The 26,979-nt window shown below is 39.3% G+C and overlaps 2 protein-coding genes across 2 annotated transcripts in view; both read right to left on the bottom strand.

Moving 5' to 3' along the window:
• The window catches only part of TCP10L2 (t-complex 10-like 2), a 38,413-nt gene extending 32,468 nt beyond the window's left edge, over window positions 1-5,945 (bottom strand). The window contains exons 1-3 of the mRNA XM_009891474.1: window positions 5,508-5,945; window positions 4,604-4,700; window positions 36-281 (exon numbers count right to left, since the gene is read on the bottom strand). Of these exons, the coding sequence (XP_009889776.1) occupies window positions 36-281; window positions 4,604-4,700; window positions 5,508-5,945 (781 nt within the window). The remainder of the gene's footprint in view (window positions 1-35; window positions 282-4,603; window positions 4,701-5,507) is intronic.
• A 17,937-nt stretch (window positions 5,946-23,882) lies between these two features.
• The window catches only part of CCR6 (chemokine (C-C motif) receptor 6), a 17,044-nt gene continuing 13,947 nt past the window's right edge, over window positions 23,883-26,979 (bottom strand). The window contains exon 3 of the mRNA XM_009891472.1: window positions 23,883-24,968. Coding sequence (XP_009889774.1) covers window positions 23,883-24,968 — 1,086 coding nt within the window. The remainder of the gene's footprint in view (window positions 24,969-26,979) is intronic.

Below are 26,979 nucleotides of genomic sequence, written 5' to 3'. Positions count from 1 at the left end.
GCTTTAGCTTCAGATTTCCGGCGCTTTTTACCCACCTGAATCTGAAAGCTGCATGTGCTCTCCTGAGATTTCTGAACTACTCTCATTTGGCATGAACAGCGGGGATCTGCCTTGCCGAGCAGAGTGCATTGCCAAGGGAGAGGTCTGTAAGCGCTCCAGGATCTCAACTTGGGAAGAATTTTCTGATGGGAACTGGACAGGAATGAAAGTAGCCGGAAAGCACGGAAGGGGTGGCATCGTAGCTACTTGGTGGGAAGGTATCCCAGGAGAAACAGAAAAGCCTAAAAATAATTACCAGAGAAGAAAAATTAGAGAAGCTTAAGACAAGTATTTTGCACCAAACTAGGACTCTTTTGCTAAACTGGTGTTGCACAAAACCAATGTTGCTTTCATGTTACCTGGTGGTTTGCATGTTCAGAGTGAAATAATAGAATTCTGATTTTGTTATTTTATTTAATTTGTAAAACGTGCTTGCTGCAACCTTCAGTCATCACTAAAATTATTGTATGCTACAGGGATGCTGAATTAAAGGGAATTTACAAAGTACTCCAAAGCAAGTAAAATACACATTTCCCCTAGGACACCTTAAGTCCCTTAGCAGGTAAAAGTTAGGTATTGCAAAGTGTGGAATGATTACTAAAAATTATCGATAATACAGCATTGGTCACACATTAAGGAAAAGTATAAAATCAAAAGGCTTGTAGGGTAAGACACAGCCTCAGCTGGTATGTGAAGAATCCGCTACATCTGCGATTCCCTGTACCCTATTGCTTGCAAAGCAACACAGGGAGTGGAGACTCCAAGGCCAAACCCTGTGATAATCCAGCAGACATGGGAACGAGATGGCACCACAGAAGAAAAACAGTGTGAAGGATGGAACAGAGTGGAGACACTGTGGCTAAAACCCTGTGATAAACTGGGGACTTGGGGACCAAATAGAGCCCTCAAAGGTCTTATAGAACTGATAAACTGCCTACTTGTTACCCTGAGCCAACAATCTGTCACTTTTTTTTGACAAAATGCTGTCCTTTAGTGAACTTTGCCCTTTATAATGTTATTATAATACCAAGACACACCTCCATCCCAAAAGCTACCCGCCTCCAAGGTGCGACCACTCCTCCTTGAGTCTGCGCCCTGAATTTTTCATAAACTATACCTTTAAATGTGAGGCAAGAAAATTTTACACCAATCATAATGAAAGTATTTATGACTAGAGTCACTCAAACTCCACCTGAAGATAACAAGTAGTATAAAAATCGTCCAAGAAAAGGGGGATGTGAGGGAAGACACCATTGTGGACTTCTGGGCCCAGTCGATGGGCTGAGCATCCCCCCCCTCCCATAAGGACACTTGTAGGTAAGATTTGAACACTGGACTATACCAGGTGCTTCCCCAGGAAACTTAGAAATCTCTATATAGAGTAGTTTTATAACTTAGTGCTTTTGTTAACCAAGCTATATCGCTAGCATCTTTAGTATTCGCACATCAGAGCCACTTCTGTGTTACCATGAGACATTAAAATAACAACCTGTAGTTCAATGAGGCTTTGATTTTACTGTTGGTCACTGTATTATTTCTTTAAATGCATGGCAACTACCTTTATCATAATAAGATAATTCATAGCCCTAGTGGTTCTTCATAGTTTACCTCTCTAAAGCTTAATGGACCAGATGATGCAATGTCTTCTGCTACCCTCAGCCTACACTGCCTCCACGCACAAATGAGAACTTTCAATGAAGATTTTGGTCAGCTTTTCATTCAAGTAAACATTTTGTCTGTGGCTTTATATGTTAGTTAAATGTGTCTGGATGTGTAAATACACTCAAACAGCATCCTATAAATGTATTTCTTACTGTATGAGCTTGGTCTTGAGTTCATCATACAAACTGTACTTCCTTTCTTCAAAAATGCGCCAAGTGACTTAGAGCACTGGGGCAGGGGGAAGAGGAGTTTGCATGATGAAGCATAGCAGGCACTTTCCTTCCCACACTGCTCAGTCCTTCCTGAGAACCTGAAGAAAGTGATGCAGCCTAACTGTTCTGCTCACGGCCAACAAGTGGAAGTAACAACAAGCATTTTGCTAATTGCGGCGTTTGGGCAGGGATTAATGAGCAACATAATTGCTCTGCGGATGTTCTGCTTTGATTAGAAAACTTGAAAGCCGCGACTGTGTACTTGTTCAACCTGGTCATCGCAGACAGCTTGCTGAGCATTTGCCTGCCATTTCAGCCAGACTTTCCTCTGAGGCAAAAAGCACAGAATCAAGAAGATTTCATTTACTCAGCCATAGTCTTCATTCTGCCTCTTTTTCAAGCTCTCTCCCTAGTATACAGCAGTGGCTTTTGATAGCTATTTCACAGTGGCGTAGCTCCATCAGGAAAATCAGAACAATGACAGCCAGGCCTGCTGGTGCCACTGTTGGTGTGGCTTGGCTTCCGGCTGCAGGGCTGATGGTTGAGATCCTGCACACCCCCCCAACCAAAAAAAATGATTGTCACACAGCATCAAGTTTGAAAATGAGATGTTCAAACAGACATGACACAGTGTTCTTTCCAAAGTCTTATGTTCCCTTCAGTCTCATTTTGCACCACTGGCATTATAGGGAAGCTCAGCAAGGTCCCCAGAACATAAGCAGACAACCTAAGCTGCAGAAAGCCAGGCTTTTGAAGGTCACTCCGGGGTTGGTGTTTGGCCCTTGCTTCCTACCTGGTGCATATACCCCAGTGTACACCTACTTCTTGTGCACGTGCTCCGCAGCTCGGACAGCCATACAGCTTTTCCAGTTGCTGTTAACATGTTTGATGTCAGTATCTGCTGCAGCCACCCCAGCGGTGCTATGGAACTGGTTGTGTGTTTTTTGTCCATCCCAACTTTTTGTCATTCGTACAGAAGGTTCTCTGACCCCACATGGCTGAGAAGGAATGAAGCAAAGCCTCAGAGCTCTGATATTCTGAAAAGATGCTGACAATTGAAGCCAGCAGAGACTATTTTTTATATTTACACAGATCTAGTTATGCATGCATATACACAGGTTTAAAAGACTTTTTAAATAATTTTCTTCCGGTTTTGTTACACTAGGTGTAGAGGGAAGTTGAAAGCATTTTACTGGCCAATGTTTTTAATTACACTTTTGTTTTGTTGGCTAATATTTGCTATTATATACATTAACAAGGTAGATGAAACTTGCTAAAATTTCGGTTTCTTTTATGGCAACAATAATGTAAGGTTGTGTTTCCCTAAAGTCAACTCCCAGAGTTTCTGGGGGGTGGGGGAAACAAAAGATCATAAATTCTTGGTGGTTTTATTATTATCTTTAACTCTGCATAAAGTAATGCCTATTGTTTTGCATGGACATTTGCAAGCAGATGTTCCTCACACGGCAACTGAAATTGAATTTTGATTATAAATTATTCTGTCCAAACTGGTCAAACTATGAAGTATTTTTACACATGCATGGAGGAACAGCAAAAGACTTGCCTGTCTTTAACTGAGAGGACTTCTTCACATTATGTATGGTTAGAACATGTGAAGAAAGTTTTGAAAAAAATGTAGCTTTTCAGCTTTAAAAAGCTACTGCTAAGACTGCATCAGGCTACACTGAACTCTAGTATGCAAGGTGCCATTACCTAGCTCTCCTAACCCTCCTCTGATAGGCCTCTTAGTAGAATAAGACCTTGCAGAGTCTCAACTGGGCAAAGAAGCTTGAAATTAAACTTAGAAAGCTGCTACCGGATCAATGCACAGATGCAGACAGGGGATGCCTTAGGCTGGTCAGGTTCCTACCACATGGGTTAGGTGAAGCTGCCTCTCCAGCAGGTTATCTGAAGAGCAGCAGCAATCCAAGGATCACCTGGCCTTCCTATGCCTTTGTGGATACTCCCTGCCTGATGTTATGCACAAGCAGCCCTGATAAAGCCTGGCCAATGCTGTCACAAGCCTACATGATTTCCCTAAATTCTCCTTTCACCATGGGGTCACACACCGAGGAGAATGTGCTACTACTGTGGACAGGGTGGAAAGTTGGGGGACTCCTCTTTTTCTACTTTCTGAGCAGATGGCATTTTCTGACAATGCCACTGGTAAAATGAAGCTATTCAAGGAGTTGTATCATGCTGTGAGGAACAGGCTGTACTATTAAAGGTAAGAGTCTGTTAACAGAAGAATGGTGTGTTGACTTTCTTCCTCTCCTTTCTCCTATGTAAAAGCTGTAACTTTCATATACAGGTACAGATAAAAAGGGATGTTTCAGCTTTTCTGTAATGCTCACTATTATACTATAGTTCTCTGCAGTACAATTCAAAGACGTACTTCAAAAGAAGTCTGTACAGGAGTTCTGTTATTAAAGATAAAGGATTCTTCCTCATAGTTGTCCTGGAATTTTAGTGTACAAAAGAGGAAAGAAACTTTTTCTGGGGTTTGCACCTTGTGTATAATGTGTGTAAAAAAATGAACGCTTTAGCACGACTGCCAGAGGAAGAGCTCCCAACCACTGAAAACAACCATCAATCCTTCGCCTTCTTTAAGGAACTGCTGCATTTCACTGCTGGAGCACAAGCATCAGCAGGCAAGGGTGCTGCAGCATCAGGAGGGATTCCCCAAGTACCTGGGTTGTAAAGCGCAATGATTTTCTGCTGTTCAACCACCAGCCTTTGCAGCTGCTCCATATGCTGCCTCATCACCTGGTCCTGCTGCCCTGGAGTCTGAAAATATCATGAAGAAATAGTATCAAACTACATTTCTCGATGTTTCTAGTACCAACAGTAATAAGAAGAGAAGCCCTGAGGCGAGGTGGGCTTAGGGCAAGAGGCAGATGATGCAGCCTTCTTAGCACATGTACTTCTTATTTTTATATCATCAAAAAAGGCTAAAATTATGATAGACTTCCAGTGGAAAAAGGGTTGAGAACTGCCAGCATAGACACATCCTAAATAATAAATTCAACTGTATTGGAAACATGAGTTTCTTTAAAATGTGTACCTAAGGCACTGTATTATTTACTATTGTATAAGAAGTAAATGGAGCACTCAGTGGAAGAGATACTGTGCAATTACCCCTGTCCATCTCTTTGTCATAACTGAGAAGAAGAGAAATGGTCAGAAATAGAAAAAAGCTGAAAAAGGAGGTGGAGGATGAGAAGAGAACTGATGGAAAGATGTACAGAAATAAGAACATAAACATGCCTCACAACCATTACACACATAAGACCGCGGAGCCAGAACATGCCCTCTTTTTCACCAGAGGGAAGGAGATAGCAGTAACTATCCAACAAGAGGAACAGAGGAAAATTGATGAATTGTGTCCTGGGAAAAGGACTTTATTTCATGGATGCATTAGGCAACATAATCCAACACAGGGCTGTGATGCACTTCCCAGTGCTTGCTGGTAAAGCTTCCTACCTATAGACAGACACAACTGTTACCATCCCTTTCTTCCTGAAGAGGCTGTGCAACCACCAGGAATATGCAATACGCAGTTATAAATTCAGTGATTATTTAAAGCAAACTAACCTCTTCCGTGTTTTTGTAGGTGGGAGCACAATGGTTCATGACAGGCTCGGAGGTAGGGAGCAGAGGAGGAGTGAAAACTTCCAAGGTGTCACTTGCATCATGAATTCTGGAAGCCAGCTTTTGAGGAAAAAAATCAGAGCTGGCCAAATAACATAATTGCCTTGCATGCTGAAAAGCTTGGTCATGGCCCAAGTTATCTGTGGAGTCATTAATGTTGCCCATCATACCACTGGCTTCTGAACTGTATAAAAGTGGACACTGCTTGCCAGAGGGCTCATTCATGTTGTCAACCCAACCTGGGGATAAAGAAGGTGTGACCTTCTCAGTTATTATTTTAGAAGATGGTACGATGCTTGCCAGATCATTGGCAGTCCGTTGTGACATATGTTCTTCCTCCTTAAAAGCATCTGCTTCCATGCCCGGCTTTCCAAAATCCATGTTAGGGATGTGCAATAAAAATGAAGAAAAGTATCATACTGACATAGTAAATCCTGTGGTTTGTCTTCTTTCTTTTTTTTTTTTTTTTCCCAAGAGATTACTTTTTAGCCCAGGCTGAATGTCGAGTATCTTCTGACTTCAGAATCTGTAAAACATACCTGTATATTTTTATATATCTTTACATATATATAAGTATATCTAAATATACATATATACATAAAAAATGCTGTTAGAATACATGCAACACAACAAGTCTGTAAAATCACAATATTTCTGCCAGCTGAATTGGCTTAGATGTACTGCCTGCTCTCTCGGTATTAAATCATAAAGTCTCAGACAGATAGGAACAGATACAAGATTCTATTACAATAAAAACCAAAACCTATTCACCGTTAGAAGCATTTGCCAAAGCATCCTGACCTTGTCTTTCAGCTAAATCTTCAGCCTTTAAATTCAGAGAAAGTGCTTAATGTCCAAAGATGACTGCAGAAAGCAGGGAATGGAGACAACAGGAGGAAAGAGGAGAAAACAAATGACGTGAAGAAAAAAAAAAAACAAATAAAAACATCACTAGAAACCCACCTGATGTTTAAGTAGCTCAGAAGAATATTTATTTCAAAAAGATAGAATAACACTGCCACAAGTTGCATCCATTCTCCCTGAGACCAATATGGCTGAGACAGCTGCGCAACACAAACAGTCTGCTTCCCCTCTTTAGGGACTGGGCTCCAGTCCTTCCGAGGCAGGGGCCAGGCATTTGCTACTTACCTTAAAACACTGGGGTGAGGGCTGTATTTCAGCAGCTGAAGCTAGTGAGTTCCCGCATCTTGTCTGCTATGGGAGCATAAAAAGTAGTTTATTTGCACTCTTGGAGAAATGTGGAGTCTCCCAAGAACATTCTCTCACAAGAAAATGATTTAATGCCTTCTTCCTACTTTAATGTAAGTGGTTGCATAAGATGTAAACACACCCTACTGGGTTCAATACCTGCTTTGACAGATCCATCATGTGTAGCTAGGAAACATTATGTTGTTTGCAGGCTTAAACTCCCTTTACTGTTCCACTGGAAACATTTTAGAAATCTGCAAACCTAAAAATACAGAAGTACAGGCTGTCTGGACAGATGCTTGTGTGCTAAAATAAGAACCCTACAGAATGGATCTTTGATAGGAGTGAAAAAAGAGGAAGCAGATGTAGTGAAGACAGACGACTGGACAGGGACGGATCAGAAAGGATGAGCTAAGAAATCACATTTAAAGAAAAGAGTAGAGCCCATGACCCTATATTGCAATTCCCTCCAAAACCTGAGAGGAAACACCAAATCCCCAAGTCTCCTTGTTCCTCTGCTGTCAACAGCAGTATTGGTTGTATCCTGGTATTGCACAGGATATGATAAATTGCTTCTCCTACAGATCCCCACTTCAGGTTGAACTCTAGTAGAGGTAAAAGTTCCAACCAGCCAGTGTTTCTCGGTATAACACTATATGCAAGTTGGTTGGGTTTTTTTTGTTTGACTTTTTTTTTTAACCCTAGGAAACAACTTATATATCCACAAAAATCACTTAGCTATTCATAGGGTACAAAGTTCAAATGCTGAGCAGTTAGCAGCATGAAGGTTACTCTCAGTCATAAGGGGCAATACAAAGGCTGCTGGTGGCCTGTCCCACTGACATCCCATTTTGAACCAGGTGTATAATGACTTCATGTCCCGGTCATGCTCTCCCCAAAATAGAAATGAAGGAAATATAATGTAAAGACTAAGAATGGTGGGATCTGGAAACCTACTGCACAGCAGGTAAAGTATTACGAAGAACTGGATTTTGTGAGGAAACCTCCCTGAAATCATCAGCAAGGAAAAGATGTTCAAACCTTAACACTGATGAGGAGGTCTCTAAGTGACTAACTTGACAGTGTCAGCTTTTATCCCATTGAAAAGAAAATACAATACCTGTAAACCATAGTTGATCTTCTTCATCAGCTTAATATATTGCGATTTCAGAAAGGAGGAGAGGTATATTCTTAATGTATGAGGTTTTATAGGTAAGAAATCCCTTGTTTATAAAGTTAACGCTGCCTAGGTGGTAGCGGACTTAATTTTGGATAAGAAACTGAACACTAAATCTTGCTCTATCGTGAACTTTTTCAATGTTTGCTTTCTCATTGTTGTGGATTGCCAGGGGATTAGTGAGTAAACAGAAGCTCTCAGCCGCAGCCCTGGTCCCTGCGGCTCTTCCTGGACTGCACCACTCAGTCAAAACCACACAAAACCTCCCCCTTTCCAGGCAACGAAGTAGTTCCTCAGTAAATATGGCCAAAGCAATCAAAACTGCTCCCTGTGAGGTAGAAATACCTTTGCGCAAAGCACCTTGGCAGCCAGCAGGAGTAAACAAGGAAGCGCCGATGATTGTCTTGTTAGGTGTGTGTGTGGATTCTGTGTTTTAGCAGGTTTTTAATTTAAAAAAATATTATGAAGATGATCATGTTTTATCCCAGGTAGTCTCCTAATGATTATAAGACTAAACAAATAATTAAAATACTTTGCACTTTCACAGAGCCTTCCATCCAGTTAATTTAAAAGCACTCAATGTGTTAACTGCTTGCATAAAGTCAGTATGTGTATGCATACGTGACCTTTCCTTTTAAACTGCTAAATCCTCACAAATTCCCGTGAAAACAAACAGAAATCTATCTGAAAGCCCTGACAGTTTTAATATGGTCCACAAAAATAGCATTAGGAAGTTAACTGTACACTCTCAGGCCTGCAGACCTCAGCAGAAGCCTCAGAGCCATACTTGCAGACCTGTGAGAGCTGTTGGTGATCGGGGACACCCAGGGGAAGACCTCTTCCCATAGCACTGTCTGAAAGACTTTTGGGAGAAGAATTTTCCTAATTTCTTCTTGGGGGAGCAGTTCCCCAAGTGTCTGCCTACTGGAGATAGCAATGAGAAGTTGTTATTTGCAAATTTTCCTTTTGCTTTTTTAAAATCATGTTATTAGGAGTGGAGTAACAGCCATAGACTTGGTATATATGGATAAACAGAACAAGGACACATAAATCAGTCATGACAATCTTCTTTTAAGCAGTGCAGAATATAAAATATTCAACAAGCATTGAGGTGCTGGACTTAGCCTGCACTCACTGCATTCTCTAAAATCTAATGATTTTTTTAAATTATTATTCTATATCTGCACTGCTCTGATACCTAACAATTCCAGGCACAGAACTCGAGCCTTCTCTGCTTGGAATTGTACAGCCCCATAAAAAAATGACACCTTATTTTACAATCTGCTTATGCAAATAAGTATGCAGTTGCTTCACAGGTTATATCGGGCTTCTGTAAAGAGGAACATACAATACAAAAAACAACAATAACATAAAAAGGATGAAGTTTCTTCATTAATTCCACTAACTTCTGTATGCTATGTCTAAACTGACACAATGAAAAATACAATACATCAACAACAACAACAAAAAACCTTAAGTTTTTTCTTTTAAACATGTTGAATAATTTCAAAAAAAGACTTAGCTAGCCAAGGAATTTTACAGGGGAAAACAGAGCTATCATTAATACCAGAGCGAGATCTAATTCTTCACACCTCAGAGTGATTCAAAAGAAGTGCAAGACTGTTATAAAGCTAAACAAAATGGAGTCTCCAGGTAGTTTCTTGTGATACTACTTTTTTTTTGTTTTCATTACCAAACCCTTTTTCTTCTAAATATAAAAGAATGTATAACTTATCATACTGAATGTGCTTTCTTACCCCTTCTGGTTATTATGTATGGAATATGATCTTCTACCCACAAAATATTGTTCCTAAAATGGGATGGTTTACTGAATTAAATTATAATCTTCAAGTCTTTTATTTTAAGAGATTTGCTGAAAAGTTTTAGAAGGTGCATTCGGTGATCATGTTTTTAAGTTACTAATGGAGCTGGATATGTTTATATTTTCTTATGTTTTATTATACTTTGAAATTTATTCTTCTTGTGCAATATAAAAATGTTTGATGATTTAACAGACAATCATAAATTTATTTGAGGTGAGGAACATAGCTATTTATTTGCATTAAGTTGTTGCTTGTTCCATATGACCACAATGGCTGATGCATTTAAAAGCTACTATTTGGCGACTGATAAAACTCATTACTGCAGTCACAGACATCAATCAGTGCTAAATTATTTCTAATCTATGGCCAGTTCCGCACATGCCTCAATATTTGGTCCTGGAACATCATTCATGCCGTGGAAGTCAAGAGCGGCAGCTCTGAAGCCCTTCCTGAGCAGTGGAGCAATGCTGCTCCTCACCCCCAGCTTTGAGCAGCTTGGCTGAACCCCAGCCTGCTGCCTCTGCCATGGCAATATTTTTCTGCAAAGTTTGCATACCTTAATATTGGCATTTCTGGCATTTTCCCTCCTTTCTCCAAGTGGATGCTAGGTATTCTCCTGGTAAGGCACTGCCAGCTGCCTCACTAGTAGGCTGGAGTATATAAAATCATCCAAGACTAATTTTTCTCTCTTTTTTTTTTTAAAAACCCCGACACCTCTCCTTTTCACCCAGGTGCCAGCAGCACGTGCAGCCACTTGTCCGAAACAGCCTGTGCTGCAGCATAGAACCATGTAGCAGTAGTGTGACCTCAGTACCCAGCTTTTTGGTACTTGCTCCTATTTTTTTGGATAAGCAGTTTCATATAGAGCTCATGACTTCCCTCAGGACCTAACTGCAACAGAGTAACGTGAGGGATTGCTCTTCCTGAATCAGTAACTTGTTATTGTGATTCGTTTACTAGTTTTGAGTGTACACTACTAGCAGCTTAGTAACAGTATCCACAATTCAATGTAATCACAAAGTTGAAACGAGTTACTCACATTTCAGCACAACTCATTTATTGTCTGCCACTTAGGGTACTCTAGGGTGCTTGAATTGCATATAATTTATCTTGGCCTCTGTAAGGAAGCCCCAGGAGAGATTTCTGTTGCTTTGCATATTACTTATTCAAGTTTCACTACAGCAGAATTATTGTCACAGTTGAAAACTTCTGAATCAATTTGATTTTACTTTTTTTTTTCTTTCTTATTTGTGCACTATGCCATATAGGAAAAAGACATCTCTTAAATGTAGGATGGCTTAACAGGTAGGTAACCTGTTAAAGTTAAATACGATCAACCTTCAGAAAATGCAACTCAAAGGTGCCTTAATAATTCTTCTCTCCCTCTTTTTTATCTAGATACCCTGGGATATTAAACAGATGGGAATTACACAGCAGAAGCTGTTCAAGGCTGTACATGAAACAACAGACTAGAAAGGGCCACCAGTGCCATGTGGCCAGCAGCTCTTCCAGCAAAGACAAAGTGGCACCCCCTGCTTCCCTGCTCGCTCGTCCTCCCAGAGAATTTAGGACAAGAAGAGGGAATGGGAGATAAATCAGATGAGGAAAGAAAGAAGCACTGAAACAGCTGCCTTGTTTGGCTTGCTCAGAAGTGCTGCACACTGCTGGAGCACAGTAAAGTCACTGAAGAAAGAATATCTGTTTAGCCATCAGCTCCCTCTACGTTATGGATTCCTGGGTTTCTTCTGCCTACTGCAAGACCAACTCAGGTAGCTCTACAGAGATGCAAAATAAGAAACAAACAGCACCACAAGGGAGTTAAAAGGATGAACAATTTAAAGGAAAAAAAAAAAAGGCAAAATATTAGAGACCTGTGACTGGGGAACAGATATTACTTAGATCCAGTTCTCTCCCTTAAATTTTGGCAGATAAGAGGTTTGGAGGAAGTGATGAGGTTGTGTTTTCTGTTTCCTGCAACTAAAGCTAGAATCCTGTATGTACCAGAATATATCAACATAGTTACAGAAAGAACTGTTTTTCCAATATGGAAATTTTATTGTTAAACCTCAGGGTTTTTTTCCAAGTTTCTTTCTGTGTACTCACCTCTTCCCCTACCTCCTCACATGTATCCACACTATACAGTTTATTCCCCTTCCTGTTGATTTGTTCTCAGTCACACTGAAAAAAAAGCGCTTGAAAAAATACAGCTATAGGCAGCAGAAGCTGAACCAAAGAGAGATCCTAGTGCATATGAACACATCACATAACTTCTCCCTGTCAATGATGTGAAAGTCAGCTGTATTTCAGTGCCTTTCACCTGCCCCAACAAAAAGATTAAGCTGGAATTGGAAGCAAATGTGGAAGTCAAAAATTACATGAAGCTTAACAAGATTGGTCAGCATGTCCTAATAAAGATTTCTCTGGAAATGCAAAAGGATCATACATTTTTTCTTATGGTCTCATATTATACATATGCTACATTTTTCTCACTGCCTATTTCTTATGCAAACCTCCAATACCAAACACCCGTCCCACAGTGGCGCTGGGACTGAGCTGCCACATACTCAGCATCCATTGCACTAACATGCTGAGAGGCTGGCAGTCCTCTCTTATCCAAGCACATTCATATTCAAGAAGAAAAGATGATGGGAGCAAATACAATGGGAGAAAAACTCAGTCTGAAACCACCTGAAGTTTACCCCGCTGCACCATTAGTCAGGGGCTGTCTAGCAGAGGAAGTGATCCCAAGGACGTGGGAAGCAGATGAATATGCAGCAGCAGGAAAGCTTAGGACACAAAGACCTCTGACAAGCATTTCAAGGAAGATAACAGCTGGATGAAAGTGAGACCTGCAAGTGCACAAACTAAGAAGCACTACATAAGTGTATAAATATATACATAGTATATAAATACATATATAGATAATGTATAAATACAGAGATACAAATATACACAAAAATACAGTTCTTGGTTACACAGAGTTTATGAGGAAGCTGTCAGAATGATGGGCAACTAAATGTGGAGAGAAAGCTCTACACAGAAAGACATTTGCCTCTGCAAGGGACTGCCACAAGGTCAGCTCAATCTTTTTCAATAGTTCTGCTAAATCCCTGGTAGTAAAGGATATGTGGAATTTTCTGGGTGGAACCCAATTTACCTACTGGCGACTGCAACAACAGCAGTATCTTCCTAAGACAAAACAAGTAGGCATGGGCAACTCACTATAATTTAACCCAAATTAGGTTAGTAATTAAAAGCAGCTTGAGAATGGATTTCAAACTTCCTCTCCTGTTGTTAACTTCTGTAAATTAATCCCTAGACAGGAGAGGAATTCACCAAAAAGCTCCCAGGAAGTGAGCCTGAAATTCTGAAATAGACAGGTGATGCTTCGTCGCTTGTATTATCTGTTGCTGTGTCTTAGAAGAAGAGAAGTTTGCAGATAGAGTGAAAAAGGGACAGAGTTTAATTGTCTGCAGACATTGGTATCTGCCACAAAGCAAAAAAAGATTTCTGTTAACTAGAGAACACACGCACACCTCCTGAGAGAGGAAGCTCGAGTAATTGGTAGTCTGTACCGATATAAACGGGTACATATTTTCCATTACACAAAGGCAACTCAAGTTCACAACAATGAAAAAAGACACAACTTTGTGGAAAAAAAGTAAACTGCATGACTGCATTGTGCTCTGTAATATGTCTCTGTTCATTCCATCTGCAAAGGAGCTTTGATTACATCTACAAAGTAATAACGTCTATTTAAGGTCTGAAATTCCTGTGCATCCTCTGCAATGTAAAATGGACAAAAAACCCCAGGTAGTACAGACAGTGCATTATGCTTTCAGACAATTTGTACGGGTTTTAACCACTAGAGGGAAACCTTTACACTATGCTGAGTGAGCAAACTAAAACAAGCGCAGAGATGATTTATTGTTAAAAATGTTAAAACGAAAATACTTTTACGAATAAAAGAAACACATGCTCTCTGAAGTACTCTTGAGGGACTCTCAGTACACTGTCAGTGCCTCACAACGTGTCATGATATTAAATGTGAAATTTCAAAAATTCATAATCCATGAAGAGTAGCATTTTTTATACTGTACTGGCTACTAAATTCAGACTGATCAAAAGCCCAAACAGTTTCTAAATACACCCGAGCTTCCAAACGTGGGTCAAGAAGACAGTAACAGTAATTCAGAGACAGTTTTTAAATTGGAGTACAGCTATATTTCTAAATTAGGTGATACCACAGAATTGGCTCAGTCAGTTTATACTGATACACCCACTTTTCCAGCTGGAATGAAGCCCACCTTAAGCCTAATCCACAAGCGGGGGACTTTACGAATGGAGCTGTAACAGACTATACCAGCAAGAATGTGGATACAGCTTACACCAAAAAACTGACTTTCTGCCAGTTACCACTAATGCCTATTTCCTTTGCAAGATAGACTTCCATGGACAGCATTATTTTGACAGCTGAGCCTTGGCTCTTCAATAATTAAGGATATTTTTTAATATCAACTGGGAAGCCAGAGAGAAGTTTCAGGCAAGAGAAAAGCAGTTCGTGTGGCACTATACGTACCTATTTTCCCTCCTCGACAGCATTATTTTGACAGCTGAGCCTTTGGCTCTTCATTAATTAAGGATATTTTTTAATCTCACCGTAAATTCCTTTTGTGCACAATTATTCCAGATAAGCTTCCCCACCCAAGCATGATGAATCTGATAGTGGCGGTCAGTACCTGCTGTGATGGCCCTTACAAAGCTCTAAGAATGTCTGTAACTTGGATTTTGTGCTTCAGTCGAGATTTGGGCCTTTATTTGCCTTTATTTGACCCCTTCCTCCCTTTTTCCTTAAAACCAGTTATGTTAGCTATTGTTATGAATGCATAAAATTTACATAAAACTCCTGTGAATAATTCTGCAACAAAGCAGTATTTGGGAGTCATTTTTACACAAAAATATATTTTTACTTAAATGTCAAGCAAATAATAAAAAAAAACCAACAGCCTGCCTTGATTCATTGCATCACCACCAAATAATCGTTACTTTATCAGAGATCACACAATATCTAATAAAGCAGCAAAATACATAACTTTTTTATATTCTCTGCCAATAATTTCATCTACCTGTGCTTTATCAAAATTTGGTCTTCACTTAAATATCTTGGGTATTTTCGCTCTTAGTGAATATTACAAATTGCTCTGGCTGACAGCATAAAATGAAATTGTCTTTCGGTATTCTTCCATAATGCAATCAACTGGGAAGCCAGAGAAAAGTTTCAGGCAAGAGAAATGCAGTTCGTGTGGCACTATATGTACCTATTTTCCCTCCTTGTGGAACTATACTATACTGTATCATTACATCATATAACTTTGTGAATTGAAAATATACAGATATAGAGCAGAAATTAACTTTTACAGACTGAGCAGGGACTTAATTTAGTGGACAAAGACCCTTTGATTTCAATAATCCTCTAAGTGAGAGAGTGACAAAGTACGAATCCGTACCTATGAAAATCCGTTGATACAAATTTTCAGAATTGCAACAGTATAAAACTAGTATAATGCAGAGAAGACTTGTCTGAATGTGTAGTTACACACAGTAAAACCAACAGACACTCAGATGCTAACACAACACCAGCCAGTAGAAATATGGGCTATCTACAAAAGGATCTGACTTACTAAGAAAAATCTGATGCATAATTAATGTAAAGACAGTTGGTGTTCTCCATATTACATAGTTTTCCAGACAGAAGATAGCTAAGCAACCTGCTTATTACAGTCAGTAGAATCATAGAACAGATGGTTAAGTTTGATCATTGAAAGCTCTGGAGGTTGTCTAGTCCAGCCCCGTCCTCCAAGAAGGATAAATGTGTGCATTAATTTATGTTGTATTATCTGTTGAAATGTCTGAGTCATACACAGCTTTCATATGCAAATATATCAAATATATACCATTATAATAAATAATACAGTGCTATTTTTCAAAGATCTGTTTGCATGTGCAACTGGGGATTTATTTTATTTCTATGTTTTTCTCTCCTTACTGTATTAGCTCTAATAAAATAGCATTTTAAATGATACCTTACCAAGTCTGAGTACCTTTCTTACTGAGATTTGCACCTCTTGATGCAAAACACCAATGCATTTCTACCACCGAGTTTTGAAAATCCAACAGAAATGATTCAACTAGTTTTCTACAGAACTTACAGACGAGGTGCAGAACTGAGAAGAAACTTCAGGATTTATTCCAGTTGCTAACATTCTTCTTTTCCTACATTTTGCACCATTTTCTGGGATTATTTTGGGGCATAGCTTGATATTTGCTGAGGTTTAAAAGGTTACCTCCCTTTGAGAGGTGACTGGTGCTGCTCAGCTGAGTGACGATAACTTTCAATAAGCTGAAAGTCCCACACATACATGTGAATAAAGCACTGCTAAAAGAGGTGAGCAGAACTCAGAGTCAGGTACAAAGTCTTACCTGAGAATGTGAAACTTGTAAAAAGACATTCAGGGCCAGAAGTAGTTTCTTGCACATTTGTTTTGCCAGGAAGTATTTGTCCATAAATGCCCTTAGAGAATGTAGCGATGGTTAGAGAACTTGATACCTTTGTAATGGAAAAAAAAACCCACACAGAAATGACAAATGAAATATCATATTTTAAAAAAATCCAGATGGGAAAAATATTTTTCAGTGTGTTGTAAGGAAAACCGGCAAAATTACTTGTTGTGGGAATTGCATAATAAGGACACAGCCTTCACAACCATTGAGACCCCAATGAGGCATAGCTGCACCTCATTCTGCACAAGAGCAGCTGGTGCCCCTCCAGACATCACAATCCCAGATGCCAGTGAACATTTCGTGGTAAAGTAAAAGCTTACCATCATCAAACTTATTGAGCTCAGGTAAAAACAATTACAGATTGGAAAGAGGAAACCTACTCTATTTTCAGAGAAAATGGGGTTCTTCACTTTCTTCCTTCTTCACTGACGAGAAGCAGCAACAACTCTCTAGGAAGGATTGTACTGGTGGAGAGAATAAGCAACAGTCTCGCACAATTTCAGTTCAACCACAAACCTTAGGTTTAGGGAAAGCAACAAGGTAAGGCTTATAAGGCAGATATTTTATTCATTATATAGTCATAATATACAGTCATATTTTTATATTTTAAGGCTAAATTAAGTGATTAATGCACATCTTTGGGCCTTAAATCTGTAGAAATTTAAGATATAGGAAGTCAGTTTAGGGTAATCTGAACATGAATATTTTAAATGTGGCTTCACAGGTTCAAATAAGATAGCATTTTAGATAGTATTTCACACAAAAATCAAGTGAGTGCAAATAGCTATCATTGAGGTTTTATTTTGAATATTTTGCAACTTTAGTAACAATTTTATGCAAGTTACCATGTTTCTACAGTGTTGTATCATTACCGTAAAACAATAATTTATACCTTCACAGAAATAAATACAAAAAACATAAAGAGTTAAAAGGAATTAAGTCCTCTAGTAAGAGCAATAAAGCCATCTTAAAACTATGATTTCTATGGCTTTCTTCAATAACACATTTTAATGTCAAATTACAAAATGACAGGTATTTATAGAAAACTTAAGAGGGAAGAAAACTGTTGAGAGCAACAGCAGTTAGAAATATTTTGTAATGAGTCCAGCTGCATACAGCCTCAGACAAGAACAAGAGAGGTTAATGAACACAAAGTAGAAAATGTTTCCTGCATTGATAAGTCTGTTAAAAAATCCTGTTTTATGAAAATCCAGACTACATGATACTTTCATTAACAAACACTATGTTCATGCCAAATGAACTACAGTGTAAAAGGTACACCAGGTTCTTCCACCTCTGTTTTAACTATTAGCGTCCCTGCTGATACTGTCTTTCATTACTAGCAGTTGCTTCTGAAGTATAAAGCCAACATATAAATCCACTGGTCTGAAAATACCATAAACTGGAAAAAGCCTCTGAAAACAGTACTATTTTTACCACTGTTGTTATGAGTTGAGTCGGTTCTGAATCTGAATCAGAAAAATAAATAAAAAGGTGTTCATGTTTTTCTATTAAAATTTTATGAGACAGATGATTACAATACATTATAATTCACTTAGGATACATTAATAAGACTATTTTAACTTTCACAAAATGGTTGTAGAAATCAAACTGTCTACCATAAATAAACATTGTTCAGGCATTCTAACAAACAGTGTATTTTCTCTATCTTAGTATTCCTTTTTCTCTTCCATTCTGTATTTTTGTAATGGAATACAGAATCTAGAAATTCTTTCTATAAAAACATACTTGATACTAGCAAAAAGTAAAAACAAATTACATGGACTAGAAGAAAAACCTGATCTGGTAGCTACCAGAAATTCATAGGTTAAAAACTGAATACTAGCAAAAGACGAGCAAAGAAAATCAAGGATAGCAAGTAGAGTTCCAGTTGTAACTACTTTATTGACTCCATATCTCTGTAAAAGTTTTTCAGAAATGAAACTAGAAATTACAACAAAACCATAGTTGGATGATCCAATCCAGGTAAAGAAACAAAAAAAATATCACCAATTGTCTAGTAATTGGATAGCTTTTTTCCTTTATAATTCCTAACCAGCAGATAGGACTAAGCACAAATTCTTCACAAGTAGAACTACCATGTTTTGTACTGAAACATCAGAGACGTCTATGGTTGACGTAAGACCAGATAACAGGTATTTTCTATTTTGAAGAAAGGGTCTTACTTTGATGTTCAGTCATTGTTTCTTATGGAAGGATCTGAGTATTCCCTACTTCCCCTAATCCTCAGTGAATCACAAGTTTATAAATAAATTCCAGTTACTGCAGATTAAATATATATTATTACATTATTTTCTGTCAACTAAATAAATGTCTAGGAATGACAAAGCTATACTAAAACTGAATAAGAGCTTTAAATAGCTTTGATGGAAGAATATTAATTCAGCTGATTTAGCTTGGCTTTATAGAGAGAGATCAAATTGATAATGCAGCAATTCAGTATATTTTTCTAATAAAAAGGCAATGAAAATAAATGGAAGATGATGATTTCATTAAAAGTATGAATGATGCATCAGGATATACGGTTGGGTTATATTATACCATCAATTCAAAGAAAACCGACTATAGACAGCAGCTAGAAAATTGTACAAGCAACAGGTTTTTCAGCTTATAGGGAAAGGGATCCTGGATGGATAAGAACTTTCACCATCAAAGTAACTTTTTAATGAATAGGGTTTTTTTTCTTGACTAAATAAAGTCCAGGCACTTTTCAACTCAGGTTAGATAATGGAGTTCATTCAACCAAAAATGGAGAATTTGTTTAAGGAACTTGTCATAAAAGGAACTTAGCTATGCACAAAGCTGCCCAGAGAACAACGCCTTGCTTAGTGGTCACATCATTACCACCAGCTCTCATGTCATTCACACACGGTAGGGGAGACGTCACTTAATTCCCTCTTCACCCTGAAGGACCTGCAACTACACCACCCAGAAGAGAAGTACGAGCTATTGGTGTAGTACAATTTAAGGATGAAGCATCCTCCTGGTCTTTTGTCTTTGGACTTTACTTTGCATGGACTTCTTCAAAGACGATGTGAGCTCCTAACCCACAGGCGGTATTAGGAGGTACCACCTCCGACCACAGGATATACCCTGATTACTTGGCAGCAGCCTAAAAAAAACAAGATTATGAGCCTCTTTCGGTGGTTTTGTGAAATCATTTCCTTGGCTTTTATTGTAGTATCTGAAAACTAACCAGAAATGTCAAAACATTTTAGATGTTTCATGAGACAAACTGATTTGACATTTTGAAAACGTTATCATTTTCACTTAATCTAAAGCTATTTTTTCCAATGTAATCCAAATTCTGAAAGCTTCAAGTACCACCTTCTTGCTACTTTTGTAGTACACACTCCCTCCCCACCAAATTTTCACAATTCTAGTCAACAAGATTGGACTACAAAGATCCAAAGCAGAGTTTGGTCTAAATAATAAAATCAGAGTAATACCTGTTATGTACTTAATACTTATCAAAAACCTTCCATCACAAAAATGTTCCTCTCTAGACTGTTTTTTCCCATTTCTCTTCAGTTTCCACCCAACAGTTATCTACCTTTGCATATAATTTTTGTTTCCTTTCCTCTGCCTTTCCTTGCCAGTAGCAAGGCCCAGGTGAGTTTGATCTGCCCTGTCTACTGTGACTGTCTTGCAGGTTCACCAGCTTATAGTGTTCACTCTTTTAAGAAAATGAATATCTAAATAGAAAAGATAGCACAGGAAATTTAAATACTATGGGAAGAAAGCTGCCATTTTTCATAGGGAGACAATAAAATAGGTCCATTTTCAAGATGATATGTGTCAAAAAACAGATTTAACTTTAGGATGTCTGCACTGAGATATTACGCCTTTATTTAATGCTGCGCACTGATGACTTACGTTCTTCTGAAATGCTTGAACTGGAAGTGCCAAGCAGGGCCGCCATGGAGCCACCAAACGCAAAATGGAACCCACTAACAAGCAGAGCCCTTGTACTTGCAGGCAATACCACAACCCAGTCCCATCCCTCAGATGGAGGAAGATATGAATTGTCTTCTCAAAACTTATCAGCTGCATCTTCTGTGTGTACAACATGACGCAACCTGGTATGTATCCTTCCCTCTTTAAATAAGGTAGGAAACAAGGCCCTATATAAAACCAAGTCCTTTTTTTTCAAATATAGTAGACAGAATACATGCAACAAAAACGAAAATTTCACTATGTGTTTGCTATGCAGTGTACAGCACAGCTACTACAACATAAAAATAGTAATAAAAAGGAGCATGCATAGCAAGCTCTGAAAATTTACCCCATTAGCAGTGAAAGTAACACCCAGGTTCCTATAAATCTGTGCTCTTTTCATGCCCTAAACTCCCAACACCAACCCCAGCTCACCTGTCAGTTCTGCTGACATGGCCACTGAAGGAAAGACAGAATACCTGAGTGTCCATCAGCAACATCTGCTAGCCAACCTGCCTCTACGGCTGCCCGCTGCTGAACATTGGGCAGTGGGGTTCTCCTCCTCTGCTGCTTTATCTCTGAACTGGTCTTGCTGTTTTACCTTGGAGTAGATTTCACAAAAAATGGTAAGAAGGTATTGCATGTAAATTAAATTTTTAATTACCCATACTTCTGTTCTTTAGTTGCCCTCAAACTTTGAGTAAGAAAGCCAGCGCCCCATGGGTTGGAGCTCCAGTTCTACCTGCTCAGAAGCCCCTTGAGAGCTCATCCTACCCCTCACCCCCATTTCTGCCAGAGTCAGAGCAACCATTCACGGCAATTGAGATTTCAGCTGTACCTCAAGTGGGAATTTTGGCAAAGCCTTGGCATCAGTACAATTCATACCCCAAGCACCGTTGTAGTCCCACATGTTCACCATGTTCCCCTTCCCCTAGCAACACTTCTCACCCATGAGATCAGGGAACAGCTGGGTATGTTTTCTACTTTTCAACAGCATTTCCGGTGAGCGTTTTTCCTTCCCACCAGACAACAACCAACAGGCTGTGTTGCCTCCCATGTGAGGCAACCCGTCCCACCACCACTCGCCAGGGTCCCTCATGGTTACCTGGGGCTGGTGACCCACAAGGCAGCCCAGTAGGCCCCACTCCCTTTGGAGGGCCCTGGCCTGCAGGATCGAGCTTTGCCCTCTTCCCCCTCCTCCCTCACCCCTGAGGCAGGGTGCCCCTTCAGCCAGGAGCCGATTCACCACATTTATGGCTCGCTAGCCCTGCGCCGAGGCCCTCCCTCTCTGGCCGGGGTCTGTCAGTGAGACCCCTCCAGTGGGACGGTGAGAGTGACAGGGTCAGAGATGGCCCCTTGGCCACCATCTTGATCCTCAACCGCACCCCAATGGCCACTGGGGCAGCGTTTGGGTTATTCAGTGGCCGAAGGCCAATGCAGGCGTGACAGCAAGGCCGGGAGGAGGGAGGAGGTATGCTTTCTTCAAGCCTTGTGGGGCTCTGCCCAAGAGCCGCCACGGCTCTTAGTGGGCTTCAGTCACAGACTTTCCACCCTAAGGCACGCTGCCTTATGCAGCCTCTGAGGGAGAGACGCCACATCATTGGGACACAAGAAATTTTGCGCTGAATAAGAGAATGTTTCAAGGCAATACACGTAGCAAGAAATTCCTAGATCTGAGGGGATTTTTCCCTTTTCAGTTACATTTTTTTATTTGTTCCAGAAAATCATCAGTGCCACATACATCAAATACACACATCTGCGTTTACATAAGTTTGTATCCTATTCTTGCCTAAGTTGCTATTCAGTCATGGTAAATACACGCAATCTTTATCACACCTGGCATTGATATTTAAAAACCTCACAGTGCAGTGTAAACAAAGATGGATTGCACCAGCCAAGTCAGTACTAGTTTCACATTGTGCCATATCAATGCCCTTCCTCAAGGGATCTTCAGCTCCAGCACTGTCCTTCTTGGCCCTTTGCATTGCCACTGAACGATGTGGTTAGTGATCCAGTCTACACTGCCTCTTCAGCCATGAACTTAAAAAAACCCACCAACCAAGGTAAACAGCAAGCTGCAAATTGCATTAATTTACACCGTCTTAGGAGTGTAACATCCCACACAACAGCACATCCAGACACCGTCATGGCTTGTGCTCCCATTGCAGCAGAACTGCAGAGGACTGGTAGGTACTTCAGCAGACTGCAAACAGTAATGCTCCTCTTCTGTCCTCCATCCTGCCCCTCTGCTTTCCAGCTCCTGTCTGCCTCACCATCCCACCATGACTGCTACAGTGCAGTGAAGCTCCTTCAATGAGCAGAAGATCCACCGAGGATTTGCTGAAAAGTCACGTCTGGGTAAAACTAATTGCATTTATTATAAATATTCCTATATTCATAGTGAGTCAAATGCTGACTCAGTCAATATTCTGGCTGAATTAAGTCAGATTCTGGTCTTATTTTTAGATGTAGTCCTTAATAATTTCTGAAGCTAATAAAATAAATTTCATTTATGTCTATTTGTGCTAGTAAATACATTCCTAAGGAAACTTCGCTAATGGTAGCTAAATACCAAGAAATGCATCATGTTTTGTCACTGATCAAGTTCCAACAAAATGTGTTGGAATAACTGCAGTTCTGTAGTTATTAGAAAAAAATCACACTCCACTTTTTAGAAGTGGAGTGTGAATTTCAGCTAGAAATAAACAATTTTTCACAAAGAGACATTCACTAGATTGTCAGCTTTGATGGATTCCAGCACCTGAATCCTGTGCCAAATGAAGAGAAGAATCTCTAAAGCAAAGCTCCATTCTCTGTTCAGAAGATCATCGGGAGATGTCAGAAAACCTTTCTATGGATATCTCGGTGTTCTCTTTAATTAATAATTTTCTTTTTTTCTAATATTCTCTTTAGTAGACACATCACTGTTGGCTTAGACCATCCTCAGCCTTGGTGTAAGCTAGTGGATGATAAGCAGGTGGAGTGTAGAACTGGGCAAAGGTTTACAAGACCTAACACCTAAGCCCAGCTATGTCAGCAGCCTTGAGTCTGTTCCCTCATTTATCTGTTTGCTTTCCTTGCCATGCTTTGCTCAAAATGCCATCTTTTTAGATGAGTATTGTGACAATATGACCCGTCTGCAACAAAAGCACAGTGGAAACCTACGCTTAAATAGGATTTCCAGGTAGAAGTAATTAACAGAAACAGCATAAATGTAAGTAGAATGAGGTTGGACATAATCTGATTCATTTGCTTAATAGTTTTGGGATATTTCAGTGATGTAGGACAGATGAGATGCAATTTTTCCGTAGGAAACAAGGAGGGCTCCACTGTAAACTTCTCTTTCCTAATAATTCTGAGACTGCACTTTAGAAGAGCTTGGATGTTAAGAGAGGTGAATAAGATTTCAGTTTTCTACAGGACAGTGTTATTCTTTTATCTTAATTTTTTTTCCTGAAAAGAGTTGTAGATTGTGGGATCTCCCTTAGAGGTGCAGAGAAGCCCAAAGGACTTGCTGTCACAGGCACAGTGACACTGGTTTGGGTTGCTCAGTGAGAAGAATACTTCAGTAATAATGTTGTCCAAATTGTACTATATAGTAAAAGAAGATCCATTGTCAGTCAGAATTTCACTAGTCTGTCTTGAATGACAAACATCAGAGTTTGTCCTTGAACTACGTTTATTGTATTTCTTGTATCTCATGCACCATAGGTCCTTCATTACCTTCACAAAATAACTTCTGAACTTCACTCCAATAAATGCATAGAGCACAGGATTCATGCAACAGTGTAAAAATGCTATGGCTTCAGTGGTGTATTTCACATAGGCCATTATCTTGTCACTGTCACAAGATTTGCCTGTCTTGCCCATATTTATGGCTATCACAAGAAGAACAACATTATAAGGTACCTGGCAAACTAGGAAAACAGCTACAATTAATACGATCACACGGATTGCTTTGTTTCTTTTGGAATTCTGAGCTTGTTGTAAGGATTTGACAATGAACGCATAGCAAAAAATCATGAATATGAAAGGTATAAAAAATCCAAATCCGACTTGTATATACAGCAGCAGTGATTTCAGCATTGTGCTTTGAGACATTCTGTCAAATCTCTGATCACAAATCTCTTTGGTTTCATTGATGGGGAAGCTGTAACTTTCACTGTATAGAAAAGAGGAACTAGAGATTAAAATTGATGATACCCAGACGACCAAACAAATGAGTTTACTGTATGCAAGTGTTCTTGCCCTGAGTTTAAATGACTTTGTCGCCTGTACGATAGCAATGTACCGGTCCACGCTGATAAAGGCCAAAAGCAGCATTCCACAGCTGAAATTGATTGCATAGATACCTCTGCTCATTTTGCAAATGAAATCACCAAAAATCCATTCATCAGTAGCATAATTCACTGCCCACAGTGGGAGAGTGAGAACAAACAGTATGTCTGCTATGGCCATGTTGAAGAGGTACACATCTGTCATGGACTTGGTTCTTTCGTAGAAAGCAAAGGTCATCACTACAAAGATGTTACCAACGAGGCCGATGACACAAATCAACGAATACACAACTGGAAGAAATGCTTTTGTGAAGTTCCTGACTTCCAACTTAGAACAAGGTTGTGTGATTAGAGAAGCATAATCTGAATAATACAGATCATCTGTGGTACAAGGCTCTGTCTGTAAAAAAGAAAATCACCAGTTAACACATAGGTGTTGATCTCTAATTTCTATATAGTAGAAAGATGATAGATAATAAAGTCATACAAATACATGGTACTTTGGAAATCTTTCAGAAATTAGTATACAAGTATTATATGGCTTGCTGATTTAAAATGGAAGTGACATTTTCTTTATGATAACTGTTATACTTCTGTCCAGTTCTTAGCACACCTCAGCTTCAAGCCTGTATCAAACTCATCTCAAGATAGTTCCCGTCACTGTTGTTTCCTCCAATGCTACATGTTTTACAGTGTTTCCACTGACCACACACCCTGATTACAAATGCATTTAAGACTGCAGAGGAGGCTTGTAAGAATTAACTAAGGAATTTCATAAAATCTTAATTTAAATATGAACATGGAGATAACTTTTGGATGGCCCAAAGGTTTCCTTCTCTAAATACATTATGCAGAAAGGATTAGTTCTGCTGTCACAGAAGACTCTACAGTGTAAAAGTGTGAATTTGAAGTAGAGGTCTAGACTTCCTTTACCATCAAGGGAGGGGAACAGGCCTTTCTAGCATGTTACATATTTCATACTAACGTAGCTTGACTAAATCAAGCCCCAAAATGATCACTTCTCTACATTCAGCTAGACAGGCAATCCAGGATGAGTAGCCTGAGACACAGTTGCCTGCACCACAGTCACCAAACCTGTAGTTACTGTAGGAGAGTGCAAACCCAGTAAACAGTGTGCTTTGACAGTGAACTCTGCTGTCAGAAACATCTCTTCAGCTAATCACTCCTGAGATTAGGACGTTTGGAGGAGCAGCCCCAAAGAGCTGGGACTTTCAAATTCATTGCTTTATTGGTGTACTGATACAGTCTATCAATTTAGTACTTACAAAATTCATTTTGGCAGTACTCTTCTCAGAAAGAAAAATATGTTGAGAAGAACTTCAAAATACTTTCCCAAGGATTTCTGAAAAGAAACTAAGGTAGATTGGGTTGGGAAACCAGCAAAAGAAATAGGAACAGTAGAAAAACACAATCAGAAATAAAACAGTAATTCAAAGAAGAATTTCATCAGTTCAAATATATCAACAATACACAGGAGCATCTCAACAAATCACACATCTCTACAGTACAATGTGCAGTTGTGGGAAGTGGAAGGTTTGTATCAGTATCATTAAGAGCACAATCCTGCATACAGAATGTTTATTCATAGAGCTAAAAAAACAATATATAAGAATGCGTGACTCTTACTTCACATTGACTTTGCACCACAAGAAATTATACTAAATTAAATTTTACCTTCATAAATGCTGAATGACAATGGCAATTAGTGTATGAGGGAAATACAGAACAAATAACCAGTGGTACCCTAGTACACTCCCGAATGGTAATATGGCACTTTATTTATTTATTTATTTATTTATTACTCTGGCATTTTTTTAGTGTGTCTGAGCACTTTTAAGATCACATTACTTGCCCTTTTTTTACTACACTATTGAGGTAAATTAAGAGTGCCAGGATAATTGCTTCTTATAGAGTAAAGGATATTACACAACATATGAACAGACTGAGCACTAGTGTTGTTTTGTCTTTGTTCAGGGTGCAGATCTATAGACTGCACTCTGTGAATATAATTTATTTTCTTTATCACTGTGATAACTAAGTATTTTACAAATGGTAAGTAATTAATTTGCACAACACCCTGTTGTGAAGAAGTATTATTACCTTTATTTTACAGGGAAAGAGACTGAGCACTGAGCCATTACAGTAAGTATCCACTGGAGATGTTCAGTTTGAGACACCTGTCCCACCCCCAACATCACTTTTAAGAGTGCTTAGCATTATGAAGGACTTCAGTTATGTAAATGATTCAGTCCATTGACTCTGGTTGCAGCAGGGCTCAGACTTCTGCAAATCAGACCACAGAGACTAAAGTCACAGACATCTAAAATGGGGAACATGCCATTGGTGGCCACACATACAAAGCTGGGCTTAAATGATTTGTTTAACCTCAC

This window comes from Charadrius vociferus, unplaced genomic scaffold, assembly GCF_000708025.1.
Source record: "Charadrius vociferus isolate BGI_N301 unplaced genomic scaffold, ASM70802v2 scaffold68, whole genome shotgun sequence".
NCBI classification, from domain to species: Eukaryota; Metazoa; Chordata; class Aves; order Charadriiformes; family Charadriidae; genus Charadrius; species Charadrius vociferus.
This window is presented reverse-complemented; position numbering and strand designations above follow the sequence as displayed.